Raw genomic sequence first — 25,910 nt, forward strand, 5'->3', positions numbered from 1 at the left:
ATGAGACATTTAACCCCTTCTGTCCTGCTTGCACTTCAAGTTTTTATTTCAGCTTGGGGAAGCACAGTGTATCAAAGGATACGTGCATCTCGATTAAAAATGTAATGCAAAATCTAATCTAATGCGACTAAAACGTTTTGAGCTTATTACTATTATTATTATTATAAAGTGCGTGTTTCTGTAAGAGCAGGTAAGCTCAAAAATATTCATAATCAGGTCAAGGTCATTTATGCCATTCACTAATTGTTACAATGTCAAATTCGAGGACGTTTGATAATCTAACAGTGCAAATGCGCCGTTTTCTTTGGACTAAGGTGGACACAAGGTGTAGGTGTGCGGTTCGGATGACGCTCGTTTCTCTACCTCCTACCGTGAACACCCCTCTCCTGCAGTCCAGAGTGCAACCTGCGTGCTTTTACAGCAAAATGGCGACAGTCTAATAGAGGGAGAGAAGACGGTGTCAGGCGCAGTGACAAACTTGAAGACATGAGCGCTCGTCCTGAGGTAGGTGTTACAGATGCGCGCAGGGATACGTCGTAGCAGGTGCGGTCATTAGTCGGTGATGTGTCACTTATGTCGTAGGTCGCTGTGAAGGCAAAACACCGCAGTGAGTGATAACAGGCGGCAGCTTTGTAGTCTTACCTTAACTTAAGTTGCTTCACTATTGCGACACTCACTCTTTGTCCAAGATATCGCTGCTGGAGTTTCTCCGTCTGTGGGAAGAGCAGCAAGCTCGCTGTCGCATAGCCAGTCAAAGTAAAGTCACGGCTCTTAGCTAGGGAGCTTTTTGCTGAAAAGAACAAGACATATCAAACTGAGTGATGCAGGACACTAAGAAAGTTTTAAGCTGCCAGAATTGCCAGTGGCTAAAATAGAATTTAATTCAAAGAGCATGCAGGGTTTAGACCCTAAGTTGGGCTTTTAGTGGCTGAGCTGGCAATACAGTGGAAAAACACTAGCCTACTGGAGAAGCATTCGTTAAGGGAATGGATGCATGAGTGAGGTTGCATTTGACCTTGAGTCATAGCAGTGGCTATGAACTAAACGCATGTAGTGTACTGGGAACGATACAGCATCCTGTAGCAGAAGCCTGTACTAGCTGTCACTGGGTGAGAGGTGAGGAAGTTCTGTTAATCAGTTAACCCACAACACCCAGTCAAGATGAGCATACAGTAAGAAAACTCTTTCCTGAAAAGCAACAATGAACTTATCAAGAGGGCGCCTCATGTGGCGTTTGGAGAAACATTGCTTTATTATAATTTTGTTTAGTTATGAGCTCAGATTTATATTTATAATGAGTGTTTCCTGTGATTTTAGGGTTTTACAATTTTTTGCTGTGAGTGTGCATCACATTCCTGTTATCACCTTTATGCTGGAGGTTTAGTCAAATCAAAGTGTAGACCTACATAAGTGAGTCCATCACTCCCTGCAGGTGTCTAAGGAGGAGCTTAAACAGCTATAGAAAGAAGGCAGCTGCAGCTTAACAGCCTAGTGTTGGTTTTACCGCATTAGTATACCGCAGAGAGTAAAGGAGTCAACTGCTCGACTAAATAAATCAGATGGTTGAGGCATGTTATCCACGAATTGATTATATGTCACTTTACAAGGTCAAATATTTTAACCAAGATGCCTGAAGTCCCTGAATGCACAGCATAGCAAACAGTTACGTGTTCTCTGTTGGCCTGGCTGGCTGCTTACACAGCTATAAATGAAGACACGTGGGACTTCTTAAATGGGAGTACACTGGCCTGAATTAGCAACTCAGCTGAGGAACAGCTGCAGAGATGAGATATTTTAGTAATCAGATGCTCCGACCAAGAATTTGCAGGAATTTATCAGACGGGAGGTTTTCATAGAACCACATTGACTGGACCACTGTAGTGTTTCTCTTGGTGGTGAACATTTCAAGCCCAGTTCAGTTTCCACTGGGCCTGAAACCAGATATTGTTTCATTATTCTAAACCACATAAAATGGTGAAAATGTCCAACCCAGTTTTTCAGAGTCCAAGATGACGTCAGTGAGGGCTTGTTTTAGCCACTCAGCAGTGCAAATGCTCAACTACTGCATAAAACAGTGAAAAGCAGGAAATCATTACATTTAAAGCTTGAGACAAAATAATTTTTTTTTTAGCATTTTTGTCCAATATTTTATGTAATGTGGTGCAAAACATTTTGTTAAACTAGTAACTGCTTAACTGACTAAAGACATTTTAGCTCCAGTTGACATATTTCTTAAATTTTAATCCTCTTTGACAAAGCTTTTCCTGATTTTTGGTAAATGGTGAAAGGACTGATTCTTATATAGCACTTTTCTACTCTCCCGGAGTACTCAAAGCACTCTATACAACATGCCTCATTCACCCATTCATACAAGCACTTCTAAACACAAGTGCAAAGTAATCTACATTCACATGCATTCACACTCCGATGAAGGGCAGCTTGGGGTTAGTATCTTGCCCAAGGATATTTGACATGTAGACTGGGGAAGCCAAGGATCGAACCACCGACCTTCCAATCAGTAGCTGATCTGCTCTACCATTTTTGTGTTCAATTTAAAAATAATGAGGGAATGCGTGGATATCGCCTGTTCCTGATAACTGTGGTGATGCTTAAGTGTGATTTCTACCCGCAAGGAAGTCTAGCGAATTATACCAAAGCTATACAGCCATGCCTTGACAATATATCGGGGTTGTGACTAATTATTTTCATCACTGATTAGTGTAAAAATTATGTTTTTTTTCTTGCCTACAAATTTTCCGAAACCAGTAAATAATGAACTTGATTTGTGCTTGATATTGTAAATATTGCTCTATCATTTTCTGTTGGGGCCCCAGAGAGTCAAAACCCTCTTTAACAGGTTAAAACAAATACTTGATTTTTTACTTACTATTGATGTATTACCTCGATAGTCATGCCTTGTCACATTTTTATAATGAGGATTACGAATCTGATTTTAAACTGATGCTCTGTTTTGAGAGTCACATAAAATGACACGTGATCTGTTTGTCAACAAGAAAATCAGCTCTAAAATATGCTGACAATACTTTTTAGCTTCAGAAAATAATAATTAGCTTCTTTAATATATTTCATAAAACAAGTTTCATAGACTATTTTTTATAGTCTAAAAGGGCAGACAACCCTAATATGGAACATGGGTAGGGCTTTAGCCAAACAGAAGCTCCACCCACCTGCTTTTTAAATCTTTTTGTTTGGGAGAGAGAGCCAATCAGAAAAAGGTGGTTCAATGAGAGGAAGCTGAAACAGCTAGTGATGGGATTTCCGGCTCTTTTTAGAGATCCGGCTCTTTCGGCTCGGCTCACTAAAAAGAGCCGGCTCTTTTGGCTCCGAACCAGCTCTTCAGGTTGTTTTGTTGCTTTAATTAATTTATTATTCACAATAATATAAAATTATGCACAAAAGGAATTACTACGTAAAAAAGTGGTTTTATTTATATATGTTTATATATAAATATATGCGGTGGCCCCTAGAGACAAAACACGTACAAACTCCAAAACACATTTCTAGCATGAACTGAACTTCCAAAGCAGAGCTACTAGATCACTTAAATTACACAATTGAAAGCATGTGTGTGTTGTTTGTGTATTTATACACAGGCACTCAAATATATTCAAATAATTAAAAAAAAACCTCATCTACCTGTTACTATCACACACCAAATCCGGTCGTTGGTACTTGCTGGCTTGTGTAGCCACAAGATAACAAAAGCTCAACACTGCGCCCAGCATCCTGGAGCACTTCTGTTGTCTTTTGTAAGTGTTTTGAGTTTTTATGTGCTTCTGAGTTTTTACGTGCTTCGGAGTTTGTACGTGCTTCGGAGTTTGTACGTGTTTTTACGTGTTTTGGAGTTTGTACATGCTTCAGAGTTCGTACGTGATTTGAAGTTTGTATGTGCTTTGTCTCTAGGGACCACTGTAAATATATTTTTATTTATTCATGCCACATAAAATGTAATAAATAAATCATATAATACAAAAATCAACTATTCACGTTTCAACTTTAAACTATTTAAATTTTCAGCTGTTTCCTTTTACAAATTTAAAGTGAAAACAACACAAAACACTGCAAAACACAACACAATTAAATATAAATTATAATATGAAAACAAAAAGAACATGCATATTCTCTGTCATATGGGCCTGCATGAATAAACTTTCTGAATCCTTTATCATCTGCAACTGAAAATAGTTGTGGATGATTACTATATCTTTCTAATGTGACGTTGTTGTCCCTGGCTCTCTTTCTCTCTCTGGCTCTGTTCCTGTGCTACTGAGTGTAACTACCGCCCCTCCCCCCTCTGCCCAGCGTAAAGCACAAGGCTCGCGTGCAGAGTGAAGCGGAAAAAAAGTGCGAGAGAGGGTGAGAGAAAGAAAAAAAAAAAAAAAAACACGTGACGGCTCGTGATAAGGAGCCGGCTCTCGTCGTTCACGTCAAAGAGTCGGCTCTAAGAGCCATTTCGTTCGCGAACGACCCATCACTAGAAACAGCTTGTTTCTCACAATCTGCAGGATTATTTCAAACAAAAAGGCTCCTGTGATATTCATCAAATATGCAATGTCAGTTTATGACAAAGTGAGGTGATCAGACCACTTCACTCAGTTAAATTGCAAGAATAAATTTTTACGCTTGCGTTCTCATTACTCTCCCAGTGATTTGATTTTAATATAAATAAATAAGTTAGCTAACCTGGTCTTATTGGTGGATCCCAGGTTAAGAAAAGTGCTGCTTGTACAGTGTGTGTTAGCAGAAAGAGATGGAATTAGATGATATTTCATTCTGCGTGGTCATTTTTTTTCCTTACATCTGTGTGGATTGCATTTACTGATGACCGAGTGTGGTCAAGTTGGCCCAGTGACATTTGCAGCCTTAATCATTTTTGGTTGCTTGGCTATTGCATTTTTCCAGTAATACTCGATCATAGCAAGTAAAACAGGCAAAAGAGCTGAAACACCAAAGGCAAAAAAATTCTTACAGAAATAAAGTTGGTTAACTTGAAAATTATTATTGCTTAAGTTCGCACAAACAGTGAAGATTTTAACGGCTCCAAAACAATAAGAAAGCTGCTGAGAATGGAGACATATCCCCTCCGGCAGTGTGTGTCAGATGGACTCACAAAATCTTACCAAGGCTTCTCCCCTCATGTGATCCGTTTAGTGTGCAGCTTGTCAGCATAATAATTCTAAAGATTCTGAACATTTACCTGCTTTTGGCTCTGTTAGAGGTGTTTTATGAGAACAGTGTGGAGTAATTATTGCTTCAACATACACTGATAAGTTAGGGCGTTCTGATTTGTTCTTTTGTTTTATTTACTGCATGATTATCCATATCAAGCTTTTTTCCATATGACAAAAGACAGGAGCATTAATAGGATATTGTCTCTCTTTAGAAGTCATAATGATCCATTCATGGTTTAGTATTCAGACAAGAATCACAACAAGGTGACATGCAGTGAAGCATACATGTCCATAATTCGTTTCAAAGAGCCGCTGAACTGAAATAAATGTATTTGAGCAGTAAAGGCGAGCTTAAAATGTGTGTTGATTGTGTTTTAATTGTAAAGCAACAAAGTGTGTGTGTGTCTAACTTTCTTCTGCTATCATTATTCTAATCATAATCTCAGAGCATAAACCTAAAATGTGACCCTCTCTGAGAAGGTGTTATCATGCAGAGGCACAGTCGCGTGTCTCCTTACCAGCTTAACACCTGAAACTGTAGCTCAGATGTGTGAAATGCTCTGAAACTATAGCTGGGTGTGATTACCAGTCAAATTAAATCTGAGATGTCAGTTACATGTGTCAGTGCTTCCACTCCTACTCTTGGCAGGTTGCGGGGAGTGACAAGCTGGCTGTTGATTATTTTCCAGTGTGAAACAGAATCACTGACACACAGTTAGTGTTTACAATCCCCGAGTCTTTGTTTAATTTCCTTAAAATATAAGTGACTTTTGTGATTTCTGATGTTGGAATTGCCATGACACTGGCATCGTACCGTCAGTAAATACTCAGCTGACTGCTGGATGCTATGTGCTTCTTCTCTGTTTGTATTAGTGAAATGTCAGTAACCGAGAGTAGGATTTGTAACAAATCGATTTTATTTTTTCTGTGGTTTTGCATTTGTTTCTGCAATTTAAACTCTTGTTTTTTGTTTGTCTTTGTCCTGCTTCATTCACTGCTGCCACTTCTGCTGCAAACAGCATGAAGATAATGTGAGAGCTTTTCATTTCCTTGATTTGTGACGGCAGCTCTACTGTGAAGGATTCTTAGAAATGTATTGTAGATGAATACCTGGGGTTAAAGGTGCATGCTCGCATTCTGATTCTTTGACACGTGATACGTTCGGATTATATAAAATGCCTCAAATAAGTCGCTTTTGAACACAGTTAATGTTGACAACTTCCAAACTACTAATTTACTTTCTTTTTTAGCTTCAAGTTTGTAATACTTTTGGTCTTCCTAAATCTAAATTTACATATAAATTGAGTGGTACCCCCCTTTTAAATAGTCATGGGAGTGACTTCTTCTTGGAGAGGAATTTCTTTTAAAGAAGAGAAGGACTTGAGCTACTTGAATCTTAATTCACTGGCAGGTGAGATTATTGCAGTCCATCAAAGGCTGATTGAAGCACTGAGCTGTCCACAATCCAGTCTGCTGTTCAGCCTTTGCAGATCAAGCCCTCTCTTATCCTGTTTCACTCGGGCTGTGGACCATTTCCTCCACTAAGGGGCAGAATATGATTACTGATACTCTCAGCCCTCACTCTAAGAAATGAGACACTGAAGAGCATCATCAGTTAACGGGGGTCTATGTAGTCAGTGATTAATATAAATAGGAAAACTATAACGAGTTGATGTTGGTACATGTTTTTTTTCTTTTTTTTGTATGAAACCTTAAGATAAATAACCTAAAGGAAAATCCTTATAAAATTCTAATTATATACAGTTATGACTTACATGTAAGAACATGTACAGAAATTAAATCAGCACAGATCATTAAGTGCACAATCATTCTGTCTTAGTAGGTTGGTTTTAGTATATTTGCATGACTACATCCGAACTACCACAACCTAAAATATACTTATCGCTTATATTCCAAGTTTGATCCAATGCATACAAGTCTGCAAAAATGTCAAATCAGTATGGTCTTGCATTTATCCCTCTGAACATTTCACAAGTCCAAACAACCTCTATCTTTGAGGGTTGGGATTAGCGAGCTTCCATTGTACATGAGCTGCGAGGCAGCTAACCCTTTCTGTGATACCTATCTGAGGTTGAGCTCAGCACTTCCCTCATTAATTTCCCATTTATTCTCTGAGTTGGATGTGATATTTTACAGATTTGAGCATGCGGGGCACAGGTTAGGTGCAATTATGCTGACGGAGGGCTTTTACAGACATGCTCAATGAAATCTGGAGTGTAGGATAATACATGTAGGAAGTTATATAGTGATTAACCTTCATTTCAGTCTCCTCGGCGATCTCTAGGAGGCAAATCCTCCTCCAATCAGCTGTTGCCAGGTATATTATCCAGCCTTTTAAATGACCTTCAAAATAAAAGATAGTGGCAGGCCTGCTTCTTCTAGAGCTTTTGAAGCATTTATTTGCCCTTTTATGTTGTTCAGCAGCATCTTTAAACTACAGCTCACTCCCAAAATCTTTATTGGTAAGGCTATACGACTTTACTGGACAATTTCATGTGGAATCTTTGACCAGTAGCAGTGCAGTGGAGAAATGTTCTGTTTCAGTGTTTGTAGCAGAAATACTGAAATAAGCATAGCAACTCCTCAGGTTGTCATTAGAAGCTTTAACATTGTAGCATCACAATCAATATTTGACAGAAGTAAAATGTTGTATATTAGTTTATGCTTGTTTTTTTTATGTTTTCAGCAAGTTTCAGTAGCTGCAGGTGCAATGGTGATGTTGTTAGAGTGGTTTTGGTAATAACTCAAGTAGACCTAAACATGTATATAGTATTGATTTTTGAGTTTTATACCAGATTCAGAGAAAACTATAACCAACCTCTAAAAGTGACCTTACTCCAGTTTTTATCTTTAATCTATTTATTTTTAGTATGGTGTCAGCAGCTACAGTAAAACGCCACCTTTCTAACAACGCACAGAAAAAATCTGCTAATGATATAGAAAATTATGAAAGCTCCAAAGTCACAGTTATTAAGCACCATTAAACTGATTAAATACATGAATGTCATAATTTTCGAGTTATTATGCAAAGATATTTAACACAATTAAGATTTAAACTTCTTATCTGATATCATGACATTATAATAACGTGTAATCGTTTTTCACAAAAGCAGCATGATTGATGAAGACACTTTTAGCTAGCTTGTATTTTTCTGCAATTTTTTTTAACACTGATGTCGCAGAAAGCCGCCTTTCACAACAATGGCTGTTACCTCCCTCGCCCCTCAAAGAAAGGACATTTTTGAGCCCCTTTGATTTGGTCCGATTTGTTTTGATGTGAGGAGTGAGTGGTTTTTAAAATCTCTTTAACTCCCCAGGCCTGGCCCAGCCTCCCACAGGGCTAATGACCGTAGCTTGGCCTGTGTTGAATAATACAGATGCTTGTGAGGTGCGAGCGGGGAGGAGGGCAAGGGGTTAGACACGGGCCCTCCTCCTACAGTACACTTCCATTGATAAGATTGTATTAATTGGTATGAATAGAGAGGGTTTTCTCCCTCTCCATGTATACATTTACTATTATACTCATTAGCTTCCTGTTGCCTCCCAGCGAGTTTCTCCTTCACATCCCCCGGGGTCTCCTGGGAGGCAATTTGCATCTCTCCATGGTGTCTCTCTGGGGTTATTGAGGAAATATTAGCCTCTTTTCTTCTGTGGTCGACCCTTTGATTTATTTGGAGCTGGGGCTGATAGAGTGGCACTCACATGTTAATGACCGGCGTTGATATAGGGTCTCGGTGCAAGACGACTCATTGATCCGAGTTGAAAAGGTACAATTGACAAGCAGTACTGAATAATCATCTTACACGCATCTGTGCGTGTGTGTCTGTGTATGTGTGTGTGTGGACCTTGAGAAATGACAAGGGATTCCCTCTGCTGTCAAGGCTACTGTGCTCTAGCTGTCCACTTTCCCTGATAGTTAGATAAACAGGCTTCTGTGGGCTTCTGAATTTCTTGCGACTTTTCGACAGGCACAGTTTTGGCTTCTTTGCAGCTCGTGTCATCTCTTTGACCTCACGTGATCACAGTGGCACTTATCTTAGCCGCTTCTAGGACTCTACAACCAATCAAAGGCTGCACGACGCACTTGATCCAGTTTCTGTTTGGAGTCTTGGTCTAATAATAGAATTCAAGGTGACTACTGAGGGATCACTTTGGCTGCCATTAATGAGTGCTGAGCCCCTGCTACCTGCCCCACCCACTCACCCCCTCAGTTTCTGCCATGGAACGCTCATATTATGTGTTAAAGAAAGATAATGAGAGATTTCGTCCTAATACCTGCGATGCTTGACATGCCTCTGAATTTAAGCTCACTGATGTCTGCTCGGCAATGTGGAGCCCGTCCTCAATTGGGAGAGCAGTTTGACACTGACTCGCTTTCATCTGGATGGTCACATGTCTACAGTGAAGCAGCAGCAACAAAGTTTGATATATATGTATATTTCATGTTTTTTTCTCGTCTCAGCCAGAGTGGAACGCATCGGCCTAATCATAGCAACATCTTCTGTCTTGCTTAGTATTTATATACTTTCAGTCATATGGTAATAATAACATTTAATAAAAGCCAACATCCTAACTGCCACTAAATAAAAATACACACCACCGCCATCGCTGCATCTTCTCTGCATACTTATAACAGATTAGAGGTTATGTATATCAATTGTGCAGCTCATGCATATTGTTATGAAGGAGAAATGCAGGAAATGGAAATGTGCCATTTCAATGCGCCAGCACAGCTTGCCAAAAGCAGGCAAGTGGGTTGTGCTTGCGGTGATGGTCGGGTTTGTTTTCCTCTCAGTGTTGGGAGATGAGAAGTCATGTATCTAAACAGAGCAGATATGATGTTTATGAGAGCCATCTGCTTGGCAGCCCTCCTGTGCCCACTGCCCTCTTCAACGTGAGAGGAGCCTCATTAAAAAAGTCACATGCCTGAGAAATTTCTAAGCGCTGTGTTTTTTTCCCCCCCTTTTAAAAGGAGTGGAGTTTAAAACTAACAAAGCCTTGGGAAATCCCCATCAGACATCCCTCCCTTAATCCATTTAATTTTGAAAGGTATTGTTTAAAGCTTTAAAGTTTATATCGTTTAATCCCTCTCCAACACTACGGGCACCAAATGAGGCCGTGTCAGCAGCTTGAACAGATATAATCTACTCCACACAACAGAAAATCCTCCTTCAAGACAAGGTTGCATGGGTTTCCTGTGAACTCACTGTTTGATGTTTCTACCTGCTATTGAACATGACTTCTGTCTTAACCCAACTGTCACTCGCTCCCTGTCCCCTTTTATCACTCCGAATGTTCTCGCTTCACCTTTCTTCATCAGTAAATCTACCATCACAACCATTTCACTCATTCCCGTTTTTCAGGAGAGGGGGCCGAGGAGAAGTTTGTTGTGGACAGGTTCAAGAGGGTTTTCTGCCTTCTGTTGTTCATATTTTTTTCAGACAGACTCTCGGTTTCTTTTCTTTGAGTCCCATTGTCTCAAAATGAAAACTTTAAATTCTCCACTTATTATTTCTTTGTTTAGGCCTCCCACAAATTTATTTCATTCTATTTAATTACAATAATTTACACAAGAAGAGTGATGCATTTCCGTTTGCTAAGCATAGAGTTCCTGCCGGCTAGTTGAAAAGGTTAGCATAGCACAAAGTAAACATTGCTAAAAAACTGTAAGAAATTACACCTGATGTTGCTTTTACAGTGAACTTTTCTGAGCATTAAACAAATTAGATTTATGATGTGTATTAGTGAGCTGTAAACCTGCTGATCGATATTATTAAAAGGCTAGAGCTAGGCTAGCAGTCATGCTTCTAGCCCTTATGCTAAGCTACATGTTAACTTTTGTCATTATCATATATGGCCACATCACATGTCACATGATCTAGCTGTAAGTACAATCACAATTACAAACATAAAGGTTGGCACTAAATTGAATCTGCTGGGAAGACATCAAGGATGCTCTAGACTTTCAATAAAACGTGAACATATTAGTCTAAACTGGAAATACTGGGAGCCAGTTAGAGTTTTAGTTGGTGCACAGTGCACTCAGAAGGTTTTGTCTTATTACACTGAAACTTACATGGGCTGAGAATATAAAATTGTGCATGTAGAGGGGAAGACATTGTTTTCAAGTCTTGTCTTCGGGTCTGGCTTTAAAAGTCAGATACAGTTAATAAATCCTACCAATTAATTGTTCATTTTTATAGTGTCATTATGTCATCATAGTGCTGTACTGACTAGAGAGGATGCAATAAAATAATCGATTTAAGTTTAGTAAACCAAACTTTTATTTTAAATTAATTTGAAAATAAAAAGGAAAAACAGTGGGGACCAGTGATTACTTATTTAGGCACAACCACAGCTTACGTGCCCATCTGTCTGGCTGCTTATTGGTTGACGTAACAGGCTGCTGTCTTCTGTCAAATACTGAACACAGGCAGGCTAAAGAGCCATAGTCACTGTAGATGGCTGCCGCTTAACTAAAATGTTGTTTTTAGATCTTAAAAACCATAATCCTTATTTTTTATCAACTCTTCATAGTGAAGTTGTGTTCCAAGACTGGATGTATCCCATATATGCTAACAGTTTTTTTTGTTTATACTTTGCGGGACTAAGAGACAAGCCTCATCTTTAGTTCATAGATGTTAGAGTCCCATCTAACGCCTTGAAAAGAATAAAACTCATTCCTTTGAGTGACGTCTTGCTGTAATACTTACCTGTGAGCTTTTATTCTTGTTTTCAAAGCATGCATTACCATTTAATGTGTTCATACTATAAAGAACGTGATATTCTTTGGAACATACCTTCTGTGGTACTCGTATAACATGTTTTCCTTTAGTTTATAATTTGAGTCGTATAACTCCAATATATATTTTCACTCAAGCAGTAAATTACATTGTTTAGTTATCAAAGGCTTTGTGTAATTACATTTGTGCAATTCAGGATGACAGAGCTGATAGTGTCTGCACAAGACGCTGGCATACATAATCACAGGCGAAATCCCATTAGGGAGGATGGAGACCATTATTATGGAAATGACCTTTGGGTGACAAGAATTCAGGAGGATAAAAGAATACTATGTAATCCTGACAAAGAGGCTGTGTGAAGCCACTTGCTCTTTATTTTCTCTTGTGCAAATTTAAGAAATTTATGGTGTTTTATGAATGTGCAATTGTGTTTTGTAGTGTCACATTCCTTTTTTTTGTGTGCAAGAAGCCAGTTAGTCTGCTTGAGAAGTGAGATTTGGCAGTGCATTGCTAATTTCATCCTGCCTTTCTGGTGTGTGGTACTGTGGGTAACTGCAGGGCCAAGATAGCAGAAGAAAAACTTTACGATGTGTTTGTTTCTCCCTTTTTTTCCCCCACTGTGGCACCTTCGTTGAGAACTTGCTCACCTTGGGATTACTGGATTGTCAAGCTGAATCTCCGTCTGTTTGTTTTGAGCCACGCTTTGATACTCTCACACTAAAGAGGCAGCTTCATAAATTCACATTGTGTCAAATAAATCAATAGATCCTATTAACTGAGGAAGTTGTGTAGTGCAGTACTTGAGGGACTGTGCCCCCCCTCGTTCAGGCATTTCTCCAGCAAAGGCAATGGCAGAGGAATGTAAGGTTGGCTCTTGATCCATACAGACAGCTCCAGCAACAGAAATGGTTTGGCTGACTGGTCTCAGTTGGTCTTTAGTGTTGTCTCCACTGTGCTGCCAGCCTGGGTCTTCAGCTGAACAAGAGGAATGAATTTGCTTGGACATTTCCAGCCTTACAGTGCCAACCTCCTGGTCAATCAGTTTGTAGTCCTCATGTGACTTAAAGTTTAGTGTTGCAGTATTTTTATTTTATATTTTATTTAATAAATGTCTGCTTTCACAAAAATGGTACAACAAATATTCTACACCTATAGCCAGAATTTAATTCTTTACTTCACTGGCATGAGATGAATAACATGGCAATGTCAATTCTAGATGTAGTTTCAGGCAAAAATATGTTAGAACACCAAAACAAATGTCCAAAAATGCACAATGGAAAATACACCAATATTTTTACTGATATTTTCACCACACAGAATCGATCTTCCTGAATACAACTTTAAAAAGAAATAACATGAAAGCTTGCCTGAGAGAGTTCAGGCTGTGCTGAAGAATAAAAGTAGTCAAATATTGACTTCCAAGCTCATTAGAATTGTACAAATGCTGTTTGTGCCTTAAACTGTATATTATATTTCTGTTTGTTTGCACATTTCAATAAATTACTGCACCCACTGTATTTCCCACTGTATTGTACCTGTCTCATCTCAAAGTACAGTCCCTTACTTAAACCATATCTGTTGTGTTATATATTATTAGGCAGCATAAACAAATACATCAACCGTATATAAAAGGCTGCATTCACATGTAGGATAAAGATAAAACTCCCCAATTACTCGTATTGATTTTAGCACGGCTTTTTCCATCACAGCCGGGATAAGTGCACTCTCCTACACCTCCAACACCTACTGTCATCAGCTAGGCACATTCTTTTTGATTTCGCTGGTGTAAAATAAACTCTGTGAAAGACATTATGTAACATACTTTTGCACATAGCCTCTCTCCTGTATTTACCATTTTTAGAAATGATATAAGCTCAGGTTTCTTCATCCGTTGTATGTCTTCCTCCATATTTTCTGTCTTATTAGCCTTTGATTTTCACACTTCACTTGACCTTTTGTTCTAATGATTGTCCAAAACAGCAGAAATGACTGGAAACCTAGACCGTCATCGCACTGCTCCAAGTTCCAGCCTTATAACATAGATGGCTCATGAGATCTAGAGAAAATAATGACAGAATTTAGCTAACAACGTGTGACCTTTGCACTCTGTCATTATAATAGAGGCAGGTTTTTGACTCTAGGAATATCTGTCTGCTCTCACAGGAATATTGGAACATGTCTAAAAGAACATGTAAAATTACTCCTTACCTTGTGTACTAGAACAAGTAATTTACAGTCGAATGTTATGCTATTTTCACGAATTCGGATTGTTCACAGTAGAGAATGACAGGAGGATGAAAGGGAATAGAGCATGACACGTGCTGTAGTTGAGAGCCAGACTCAAAGCTATACCAACGTGAGTACATGGCATGCTTCCCAGCCCACCAAATATCAGAGCGTGCTTCAGGAGATCAAATTAACCGCATAGCTTGAGTTAGCTTGAGTCATTTTTACTGTTAGTGAAGTGAAAATCAGTACTTTTATTTTCTAAATGTGTAGTTTCTGGATGAATGCAATGCAACAGTTTTGTAAATAGCAATCATTAATCAATCAGCAATAAAAATAGTTGAATATGGTGCATATAGTATATGAAGTGTTAGTACCAATAATGCTGCATTTATTGTAGTTCTTGGAGGTTTAGCTGTAGTATATAGAGAATTGCATTTGCTAGACATCATTTTGTTCACGAGATGAGATGCACGATCGAAGCTGTAGGTGCTGGAAGAACAAAAAAAATGTTAAAGACTCAACAATAAAAGAGAGGTGTTATATTGTTTTCTATTGTGTAACAGAACACAATGATGAACACAAAAGGGATCATGATATTGCTTCTAAATCTCATTTACCAAACTGAAAATACAAAGTGAGAGTCTTGGGGAAAATAGCAGACAGGGTTAGTAAAAGCTCACAGCAGATTGATCTGTGCATACAGCTTAACTGTATTAAAGCTCATAATCCCTGTAAATATCTTCAGGCAAGGCAAAGTCAGCCTTTTAACATTGACTAAATGAAGTAAATAGAAGCAAATACATTTTTAAAATTTGCTTTTCTGTTGAGCCCCTGTTCTTTATATATAGAAGCGAGTTGTGTGAGTTGGCTGCTAATGAGGCTTGCACATTTTCAACCAAGATATTTTGATGGTTTTGCCACCCTGCCGTTTGGGGGTAACAGTGAAGCTCGCTTTAAATGTAGAGCGTCTGTTCCCCTTTCGAACCTTTAACACCACAACAGATGGGGAGAATATGGAGCTCGGAAGGTTTTACCTCTGAGGTGGTAACAGTGAAGCCACTCATTAACACTGAATTTACCACTTCGTTAGCAATGCAGCTTCCTGTAGAGAGCGACCAGCCCTGGATGTCAAATCCACTGAACATATGTTTCAGACTAAATCTGCTCTGGACAGCAAAATATAATCTGTTATAAGATCCAAAATGCACATTTTTAGTTGTAGTTATTTTTAATAGCTCAGAGCTATTTGGTTTCATACTGTCCAAATAAATATGGAGTAACTGTGCTTTCAAATCAGCCACTCTTAAACGAATTTGTATGCCTGTCCACGTGTATGCGCCAAAGTGTATGTTTTCTTTGTGTGAGTCTGTGTTTGTATTTCAGACAGATTGTGTGCCTGCCAATTTGTCAGGATTCAAGTAACAACAGTCTCATGCTGGGATCTGTGTTGGCACCATCACAGAGTGATAAGACGCAATATGATCTCATTGGAGGTGTACTTTGTTCCCATGGAAATTGGTCAATTTTAGCAGGCGACTGAGAACTTTAGGTGGAGAAGCAGGAAGGTTGTATCCCAGAGGTACGCTCACATAATTAAGCATCCTCACCAGGGTATTCAAGGCTAACAGCAGGGTTTGTTGTGAATAGAGGTGGCGAAAGAGGGTGTTGGAAAATCATAATGCGGCACAGAATAATACCACTCTCATTTTACAGAGCAGTGGGAATAGCCCAAAAGGAAAAAAAAAAAGATTTTTTCAACAACACCACATTGTCAGTGAGAATGAGAGAAAAAGAATTAAATTTTACTATATTATGTGCAAGAGTTATCTTTTTCTATTTATACTGTGTATACGTGTAGATATGTATAAAACGTTGCACGCTTTATTTGACTTGCTCAAAGTTTGCAGAATAATTTTCTTCTTCATATTTCAGAAAGTATCGCTGCTATGTCTGATCTGAAGCTGAATGCGCAAGAGGACAAAGACGTGGAATCGGTGTCTGACAGCCCAGGTCGTACTCGGGAGCCATTACAGACTCACACATTCTCCCCGAAGAACAATGCTGCAGGTCTGTCCTCAGATGAACACGAAAACCCTTTAAATGGAACCCAGCCGAATCCATTTGTATACAGCAGTGTCCCTGCTGTTTCCCATGAAGACAATTCATTGCCTTCAGGAGCACTTGTTAATGGACCTGGTTCACACCCCAACTCAGAGGTACACTGTGTCCTGAACAAAGGCACTGTTTTATCCAACAGTGTCCTGGATGCCGTGTGGCAAGCGGAGAAGGACACGAGCCCCGAGGTGTTACCACCACCTAGTGAGCTTCAATCAGACGCTTGGAAGAACACAGTGGGACCCGACGTAAAAACACCGGCCACACAGCCAGGTGTCAACACGCCACTGTCTCACTCGGAGGAGAATGAGTCTAAACTGGCCTATTCCACGCTGTCAGGTGACAGTGCAGAGCAAATGCACATTAGCCAACCTTTGACAAAACAGACAATAAAAACAAGATCTCCACGGGACATGGAACGGTCTGGAGTCTCCTTGGATGATTATGATAATACTGAAGTAATCAGGTGGGATTCAACAAGAAAATGCTTTTTGCACAACGACAGAAGGCTGGAGACCAAAGTGATGCCCCAAAGAGACAAGAAGCACAATACACACACGAAAAGCATGTTAGGCTGTCTTGAAAAGGTTAACAACAGCTACAGACATTTCTGCAGTGGTAATGATGTTGAAAGTGTTGACACTGGCAACAAAGATGAATTTTTGGGTACACAATCTGACATTAAATATTCAGTTATGCCATTCAAAGACCTTTCTCGGAACATAGCTTTAGACTCTGAGAGCCATATTTATAGCACAGCGCAGGGAGGCAGTAATGAGGAAAATGACCCTGAAGATGAAAACTGTGTTAGTCCAAAAGTGGAACAGTTGAAGGCAGAGCAACTTGAACGAGATTCACTTTTCTTTTCATGCACAACATGCAATGTTAATTTCAAGGAAAAAAGACATTTCCATAGACATATGATGTATCATTTAGGCAAGCATAATCAGGTGAACAGTGAGAATGATTCACAGCCCTTTATATGCGGAGAGTGTGGGCTTTTGTTCTGTGATAGCAACTCCCTCATGAGGCACATCATTATTCACCAAGATAGGCTGGAAAAACTTATGGAGGAAATTGAAGGTCTCAAAAAGACTGAATTTGAAGATGGGGCCACCACAGTGCCGTGCTCTCGGTGCACGTTTGGTTGTAACTGCCAAAAAGTCTTTGTCCAGGGTACCAAAACACATGATAATTTGAAGCACTACTACTTTTGTGAGGAGTGTAATTACATTTCCTTGACACGGCAGACACTTGTAGCACACTTACATGTTGCACACCTCAACACACACCAGCCTCAAAACAGGAAAATGAGTCATACTAATCATGCAGAGGGAGCACAACATGTTCCGTTTCAGTGTAAAATGAGTTTTTTCCCAAGGAGAGACAAAGTAGTGTTAGGAAAACATTCTGAAATGCCATATGTTGGCAAATATAAAACAATGGCCCGATGTAAACCAAATCTATTTAAATCTACTTTAAAGGAAAAACTCGACCGTTCCACTGAAAAGGGGGATATTCACATTCAAAAAACTGTTGACAACACTGTAAATTGTCATCAGTTTAAACTCAATGCCAGCTGCACTAAAAGCATGCTGTCGCCATATTTGTGGAGAATCGACAAGCATGGAAAGTTACTCTTACAACCAGCAGAAAAATTGGATGTGGAAACCGATCTCACCTGTGTACAAGAAGATGCTGAAAACAATGACCGCAGGGCTTTTGGCAGCTTAAAGCTGGCAAACCGTCCTACAGCCGCTGCTTTTACAGCCAGGAAGCTTAAATTGGACCAGATGTTCTGTCAGGGAAGCAAAAATGACCCCGTAAACGGGAGTTTACAAGTACAAGTAAGCCAAAATTCTCCATCAATGGGAAAAATGACTACACCTTTGCATAACACTACTGAAAGAATGAATGGTAATATATTGCCTGGGCTTAGCCAGAGGCTTAAGAAACAGTGTGCAGTTAGGGAGTTAAAGAAAGACTGTGAGGGTGATGATAACTTCAGTGATGACACCAGCGAAGCTACAGGCAGCTTCTTGGAAAGCAGCGAGAATGAAAGGAACTCATATGCTCGGAGGTATTTGAAAAAGAGGCAGAGCTTTACAGCCAAACACCAAAGCCCCCACGCACTCAAGGTTGAAGATGATGGAGATGAAGACTGCAGTGACATAGAACAGCTCATAATCAAAGAGGAGCACATTGAAACGACAGTGAGTGATGATTCCACAGAATTGCCTAATACATCTCCAAGTGATAGTTTTGATATGTCCCCCACACCATCAGTAAAACATAAGCCCTGTCCTTACTGTCCCGCCACGTTTGAGTCCGGAGTGGGTCTGTCCAATCACGTGCGAGGACATCTTCACAGAGCTGGGGTGAGCTACAATGCCCGGCACATGGTTTCACCGGAGCAAGTGGCGTTGTGGGACTATCAGCCAAGAATCCGCAGAAAGATTTCTACTGGCATGAGAAAAAAAGGTACGATTATTTTAACAAATAATAAATACAAACCGAGTCTGAATGGACTGTGTGCCAAAACTAATATCCCTAACACCGATTGGCTCATTATAGCCTAGCTTGTGCAATATTAGGTGCCTGCACATACTGTAGAATTTTAGTGTAAGCGTGCCACCTATCAGATGTGTTCTGTATGTCCTTAAATGCTATCAAAAGATGAATAACATCATATTTTGTAATTTAGTAAGAAAATCATTTTGCATTTTTGATAGGAGAAAGAAATGGAGCCAGGGATGTGTTGGAGCAAGCATCTATAATCTTAATCAGTGGGATTGCATATTGCGCACCTCTCTATAGAAGCTTTGGTTAATTACTCCATGACAGAAGTCAAAGTTCTTCAAAGCTCCACAACCATTTCAAAGTGGCACTTCAGGATATGGTATAGGGTTTACGATTTAGTATTTCTGTGATCGGCAGTAGGGTCTATTATATGACTTACATATAAAAGCAGCTATAGAAAATCTATATCTATAAAGTTTCACATTCCAAAATGTACACTAAAAATAGCTTTTTTCTTTCCTTAAATTGTGACACACTGTTCTTATATTACAGCTGTTAAGCCAGAAACTCGAGGACAACACACGTGTCCTGTGTGTTTGGAATGTTTTGATAGCAAAACTGGCATCTCTAACCATGTGAGGGGACACCTGAAACGAATAGGTACAAAGGTTACCAGCAGCAGTAAGTCTCCGCTGTGCGCACTAAATGAATTGCTACAGAACAAAACGGAACATTGGAACAACCTTCTGACTAAGAGTCAGTTCTCCTCTCAACCTTTAGCCCCTCAGAAGTTCATCTGCAGCAATGGCCTCTTTCTGATGCAGACAAGCATCCCAGGGAAACTCCAACATGTCAAAAGGAGTCTGCATCCCATAAAGAAAAGCCTTGTGTGTAAACACATGGTAGATAACTTCTCAGAAAGGAAGAAGCTACATGGGGAAGCAGAAAGAGGCACTACAGCCACATCAAGCACTTTAGTTGAACTCCTCAAAGCCAAACAGGAAAGTGTGGAGCTTGCAGTGAGCCAAGAAGCCTATGCAACCAGGGTGATCTGTGAGATGACCAACGATTATATGGCCAAAACAGAGATGACCAGTCGGGAACCAAACTGGTCTGCTGGTATGGAATCTTTAAGTCTAGATTTGGACAGCCATCATACTGTATGTAAAATACATCATTTTTAAATGTTATGCAAAACCAGCCAAAGCAGAAAAACAAAAGTTGAGGTATCATTATCATGCATTTAATAGATCATATGTAAGACAAGCTACTGTATGTCAGTTATTATATCATTAAGTGTAGTTTATTGTTGCGTTTTAATAGTTTTTTATTTAATTGTCTTTTTATTTCTCATTTAATTGTTAGTAGAGGAATAGCATGTTGACCCAGGCAAACGCTAGGCTTGCATAAAACATAACCGCATCCATATCAACAACAACTTTATATCTTTTAAATTCAGAGTGTGTCCTGTTTTTGAGCTGCCTTCACTTGCGTCAAAGCCAACTAATTCTCAGATTTTAATTCATATTTTATTACAAATTTACCATGTCTCATCCCAGATAACGTGTTTATTGTCGACAGAATACAGTTAAACAGTGTGAGAATTGTTCAGTCATTTGATTTGTGGGAAAAACACATTCTCTGCATAGAATGCCACCAAAGTGCTTTTGAAGTTCATATTAAAAAAACATGAAATCCTCTTGATGTTGTGTCACAAGCCCATCATCCACGAATCCACAATTTTGTTTAATGTCTGTCCAAATCAAATTTTCAGTGAGGTACTAAGGAGGACAAAGCTGCAGTGTACTTCCCAAAGACGTTTTATCCCATGTCTTCTGTCCTAAAGACTGATTTAATGGCAATTTGTAGAATAACATTTGGGTATTAACGTAAATGCACCACCGAGTTCATTTCTTCTCACCTCAAGGTCAAGATGACTCTCAAATCATGTGTTACTCACATTTTTGGGATATTTTTCTTTGACATACAAATACACTGAAAAGTAAAATCAGGTTCTTTAATTTTTGAAAGATCGTTTGGGATATCTACTGAACTATGCCAGATATCATTAATCATTAACATGCAGTCTAGTGTACAGCATCATTGTTGCCAGTTTTCCTGGAAAATGAATATATCTGTGATTTTGTGTGTGTGTCTCTGCGTGTGTAGTTTAGGAATCCTTTGTGACTCCCTCGAGGTGGTGAATTGTATGTGAAAAAAGTCCCCCTGAAGACACAAGATTGTGTTAAACTTTACCAGTAACACTTTCCAAACAGGAGAGTGCAAATAAGATGCTTAGAATGCAGCCAGGTGGAAGAAGACTTTAGCGCACACTGGGACTAACAGTTTATCTGATAATAAAATTACTGCATGAACTCAAATATATTCTATATTTCTTCGTAAATATTCAACTTCTAATGTTTGTAAACTTGGATTTGTCACATATGGTATCATGCGCAGGCTAAACTGTATAAAATGAATATATAACCTAAATATTAGGGAAATGTAAAATACACTCACATCATTTATTTTATTTTTCAGGGGAATGTGACTCAAAAAAGATTTATATTCAGTGTGATAGCACCTTCCCCACTGTTTCCCAGCTTCCTGGTCATATTCAAGCAAATGCACACAGGAAGAGGATTGCAATTTTTGAAGAAGAAGGTAATTTCTGTTGAAGTAAAATGAAAAGCAGATGATATTTGCTGTATTTAGAGACAAAATGTTGCAAAATGTGCATTTAGAAGTTCATGTCAAGGATAAACGGATGTATTTCTTGAGATAAAGAATTCTGGTGCTTTTTTTTCTAGACTATGATTTTAGGAAGAAGAAACCAAGACAAAGGCCGGAGCTTAAAAATAATAATTTACCTTCACTGAATACTGAGATGTGCACACTGACCTGCAGGTAAAAGGAATGAAAGGCTACATACACAGTATTTCAACAAAACAACGCTTAAACTGGCACATGTATAAAGGACAAGCTGGAATATTGACATTTGCATGTTTGATGGTTGCAAGCAATTTGTCTGCACCCAGTTTTATGACTGTATATTTGCACACCATGATGTCACCCAGTGGTTTGTAAAGTCCTGGACAGCTCAACTTTTCTTAATAGTAATTACCACATTGCTCTTTTGGGCCAGAAGGAGCCACTCAGAGAAGCTGTTTGGCTTTGAGAATGCATTTAGCTCAAACTTGCTGCATATACCTGGTAGTTCAGCTAGATCTAACTTAGATTCTAACTATAAACAAATCACTGAGGAGTTTTTTTGGAACCGAACTACCACCTGCTGCAAAGGGTTAAAAGTCCAGAAACTATCAACGAATACTCTAGGAACTTAAATTACGGTTTGAATATCTATGGAGAAAGGACTGAATGTAATAGTTAAGATATCTGTGGAGCTTGGGGGAAAGCAAATAAAATAACGTCCGTTTTGCTTTAGGAAATGTATTGCTGTCCAGGAACGTGAGATCATCCAGTCAAAGAGGTTCTTAAAATATAGTGACTATCAAGTGTAACAGGTAGATAAGACTGAGTGTCATCAGCATAACAGTGATAGTGAACTTGTGCTCCAAAAGTCAAGTTACAAACACAGCCATGGTTTAGTAACTTCTATTAGTTAAAGTGCCCATGTCTCTAACAATGCCATTTTGAAGCCTCAATGAATTTTATATAGTTATGGAAAAGACTGGAAAACTTGAGAATCTTTGATTACAATGTATAGAATGAATAAAACTACATCTTAGTTAGAAGGCGTTAGAAGAAATGCATGAAGTCCAGAAACACTGACAGTTTCTTTTGGTGTATCTCTGCAGATTCTGCGACCTAGTTTTTCATGGTCCCTTTTCCATTCAGGAGGACTGGATCAGGCATTTACAGAGGCACCTTCTACACACCAGCGTACCCCACTCAGGGAGAGGGATGGTAGAGGTTTTAGCCCTTCATCAGAAAATACAACTAAGCATGTCTCACGAGGACCCAGAAACTGGGTAGTTTTACTTCCAGATCCCTCCAGATCTATGTATTTCTCTCTCTCGCTCGTATTCTCCCTCTAGATATATAGATATATCTATATATATCTATACCAGCATGTTTCTGGAAAGAAGTATTTTAGTTATCCAGGCTACTATATAGTATAAATTTTCTGTATATTTGCAAAAACTTAATTATAGCATATTTTAATGCAACACTTTGCCTCAGCTAATACGACTAATAGGATTCCTGTTTTTTGACTGCAGTATAAATTATGCGCAACAATATGTATGATCCAAAAAATGTTTTTGTCATTATATAAGTGCCTTGTTAATTCAACAAAACAACTGCTCAAAAATCAGATTTTTGTAAGGAGGTTTTCATTATAATACAAAAACTTAGAAGGAGCATTAGTTAGAAGGAGAACTGCACTTTAAAAATAGACAAGAATTTGAATGTGTTTCATGTTTCATTTTCTTTTAGAGATAATATTCAGTGAAACTGTTGCTCTACTTGTACGCACAGTACAGAGTGTCATTAGTTTGTGGATGCTTTGTACAATTTCACCTCTGTGTACCTGCATCAGAGACAGAATTCTTCTTAATCCAAATGACATTCAAGACGTTGGGACAGCTTGTTCTGTCATCATTTGTTCTTTGCTTTAACCTTCAACATTCAGCTTAATTTCTGAAAACTGATTCTCATTGTTAGGCACAACAATAGCTTTTTATGAAAAACCCTCTTTAGTTGTAACAAAAGTTATATTATTTTCTATGATTAGCTCTGTGTTTCCAAAGGTGCTGTCTTTGGTTCAGTGGAAATGTGTTGTAATTAGAGACATCACGCTTAAAATTCATACTTAACAGTTTAAAGACGGAAATACTATGAACATTACCTATTATCCAAATTCACTTGCACTTAAATTTGTCACAAATTTTGCATGACAGGACTTCTGGCTATGCGCTAAGATAAATTTAGGTATTTCAGCATGTGAATAAGTACTTTTGCCAGGTCCTTTCAGTAAAATGTAGTAGTGTACCTTTTTCTTAGTACATTTTCATAATTGTATTCTCTACATTGTATATTTTAAGAACAGCTAAGGCTTTGACGTGTGTGATCTAGTCTGGCTGAACCTATTGCCAAAGCACTTACCTCAATTGTAACACTTTTGATTTATACTATATTAAAAGCCAACAAATAGTATATTTAAAATTCAGAAATTTAGATTTAGCTAAATCAAACAAATGCTTGCTCTGGTTTTACAACCAAATGCCATGAAAGGATAACTATTTTATGCATTTACTTGCCTATTTTGAATATGGAAAACTGCAGATATAGCATCTCCTAACATGTTGTACAGTTTAGCTTTGTATTAATACATGTTGTTGAATCAATTTAAGAATTCCAATTTGATTTGGATTATATCTTCTGCAATCAAATATTCATACAATTCTGATGAAACTTGCATGCAAATATTTGTATAGAAATCAGCTCCATTGATATTCAGCATGTGTGATATGAAAGAAGTGTTGTAAATTTAAGGAATTAAACACGTGTTTATTTGTTGATGCTGTGCCAAATTACATTAGTGACGTTTTTCAAGATGTTTTTAATCTGATAAAAAGATCTTATATGATGTGATACCATGCTTAGAGGAGCATCTGACTCCTCTTGGCTGCACTGGCATTATTTACAGCAGCAGTTATGAGGGACTGAGCAAAAGGTTTAACGAACATGCGGATAATTGAGCAAGGTGAGATTAGGTTAAACAAGAGACGTCATTTACAATAAAATGGTGTTTATCACACAATATGCTGTTGAAAAGACATGTTAATTAATAAACCTTAGCTGAATCACAGATCAACAGGCAGGTGCACATTTGCACACTGAAACAAACATTGCTGGCTGGAAGAAGTCCTAAGGCAATTTGAGTGTGGGTGATTGAAATCCATACTCGACTTCCAATGTAAAAATATATTCCAAAGTTTTTCTGAAAATAACACGATGTCTGTTTTGTGTTTCTTTTCCTCTGCTGTGCCTCAGCAGGGAAACATAATCCAGGGCAAAGAGAGAGAGAAAGGAAATTTCTTGGTGTAAAACTGTAAGCTTGAAGGATAACCACTTGGGTTGTTGAAAACAGACTCCAGAAAGAAGGTTCATAACATAGCAGGCCTTGGTGACAGCATTCTGTCACTCAGTCATTGGTCACTGTTCCTTTAATATTTTTCACCTTTGTTCAGCTGCAATTTTTCACTATACATGGAGAAGTCTTTTTTTGTACTTGTGCCAATGAGTATTGTCAGCATTGGCTCTAGTGAAGTGCAAACACACCTTTGAACGTTTACTTCTCTCTGCCATTGTCAATAAAAGCAATGTCTTCCTATGTGTCACCTCTTGCAGCAGCTGCTCCACCCTCCAACCCCTTAGAAATCTCTCTCTCCTGTACTGGGAATAGTAAAAGATGCATGTTAAATGAATATCGCCATCTTATTGTAAATCAGAAACGGAGTTGATTAGACACAAGAGACGTGTGCAGCATAAAAAAGTGAGATCAAGCCAACATGTTCAGATTCATATTTTAAACAGACTTTTGCACATGGCTGAAGACGTCTTTATTTGCCTTTATTTAAATGTATTATGTTAAATCAAGCCACAACCTTGGCAAATGCCAGTTGAAATAACTTGACAAATGAGAATTCACAAACGGTTAAATTGATTGGCCAGTTTGTTTGTAACCAAAAAGCAGAACCAGTGCCTGTAAGACCCAAACATTGGTGTCATTAGCCTATTAAATGGCAGTTTTCAGATATTATCACTCCAGTAGATTTGGCTAGTGTCTCCTAGCTCACTAGCAGGCTGTTTCAACCTCGTTAAATTACGATGTTGGCACAGATAACAAATAAAAGCAAGGTAGAAGTGACAAAGTTGGTATTCAGTGGTAGTGGAGTCAGTGGTGGCATGAGACATTTGTTGCACTGGGGTTTGTGTCGCAGCTGCAACTGGTTTTTAGACTTTATTTTACAACTAATATGTGCTGCTTAATGGGCCACAAACATCCAAAGTTAGTGAGTAAACGTTAAAGCTCTTCATAGAAACTCAAAAAAAACACAGTTGT

The 25,910-nt window shown here is 38.7% G+C and overlaps 1 protein-coding gene across 1 annotated transcript; it reads left to right on the plus strand.

The window, feature by feature from the left end:
* The first annotated feature begins 429 nt into the window (after positions 1-429).
* On the plus strand, positions 430-22,987 carry znf644b (zinc finger protein 644b). Its single transcript, XM_080877859.1, has 6 exons — positions 430-504; positions 16,118-18,781; positions 19,373-19,939; positions 21,362-21,484; positions 21,631-21,727; positions 22,639-22,987. Exons 2-6 carry the CDS (start codon positions 16,132-16,134, stop codon positions 22,814-22,816), a joined length of 3,615 nt encoding a protein of 1,204 aa, XP_080733985.1. The 5' UTR covers positions 430-504; positions 16,118-16,131; the 3' UTR covers positions 22,817-22,987.
* Positions 22,988-25,910: the final 2,923 nt, after the last annotated feature.

Source organism: Rhamphochromis sp. 'chilingali' (assembly GCF_963969265.1).
Source record: "Rhamphochromis sp. 'chilingali' genome assembly, chromosome: 3".
In the NCBI taxonomy this organism is placed as follows: Eukaryota; Metazoa; Chordata; class Actinopteri; order Cichliformes; family Cichlidae; genus Rhamphochromis; species Rhamphochromis sp. 'chilingali'.

What these genes read in the sequence shown, in the direction of transcription:
- znf644b (XM_080877859.1), top strand. Translation starts at nt 16,132, where the DNA reads ATGTCTGATCTGAAGCTGAATGCGCAAGAGGACAAAGACGTGGAATCG. An exon ending in TACTGGCATGAGAAAAAAAG is followed by an intron (nt 18,782 to 19,372) that starts GTACGATTATTT and finishes CTTATATTACAG; the next exon opens with CTGTTAAGCCAGAAACTCGA. An exon ending in ATGTGCACACTGACCTGCAG is followed by an intron (nt 21,728 to 22,638) that starts GTAAAAGGAATG and finishes GTATCTCTGCAG; the next exon opens with ATTCTGCGACCTAGTTTTTC.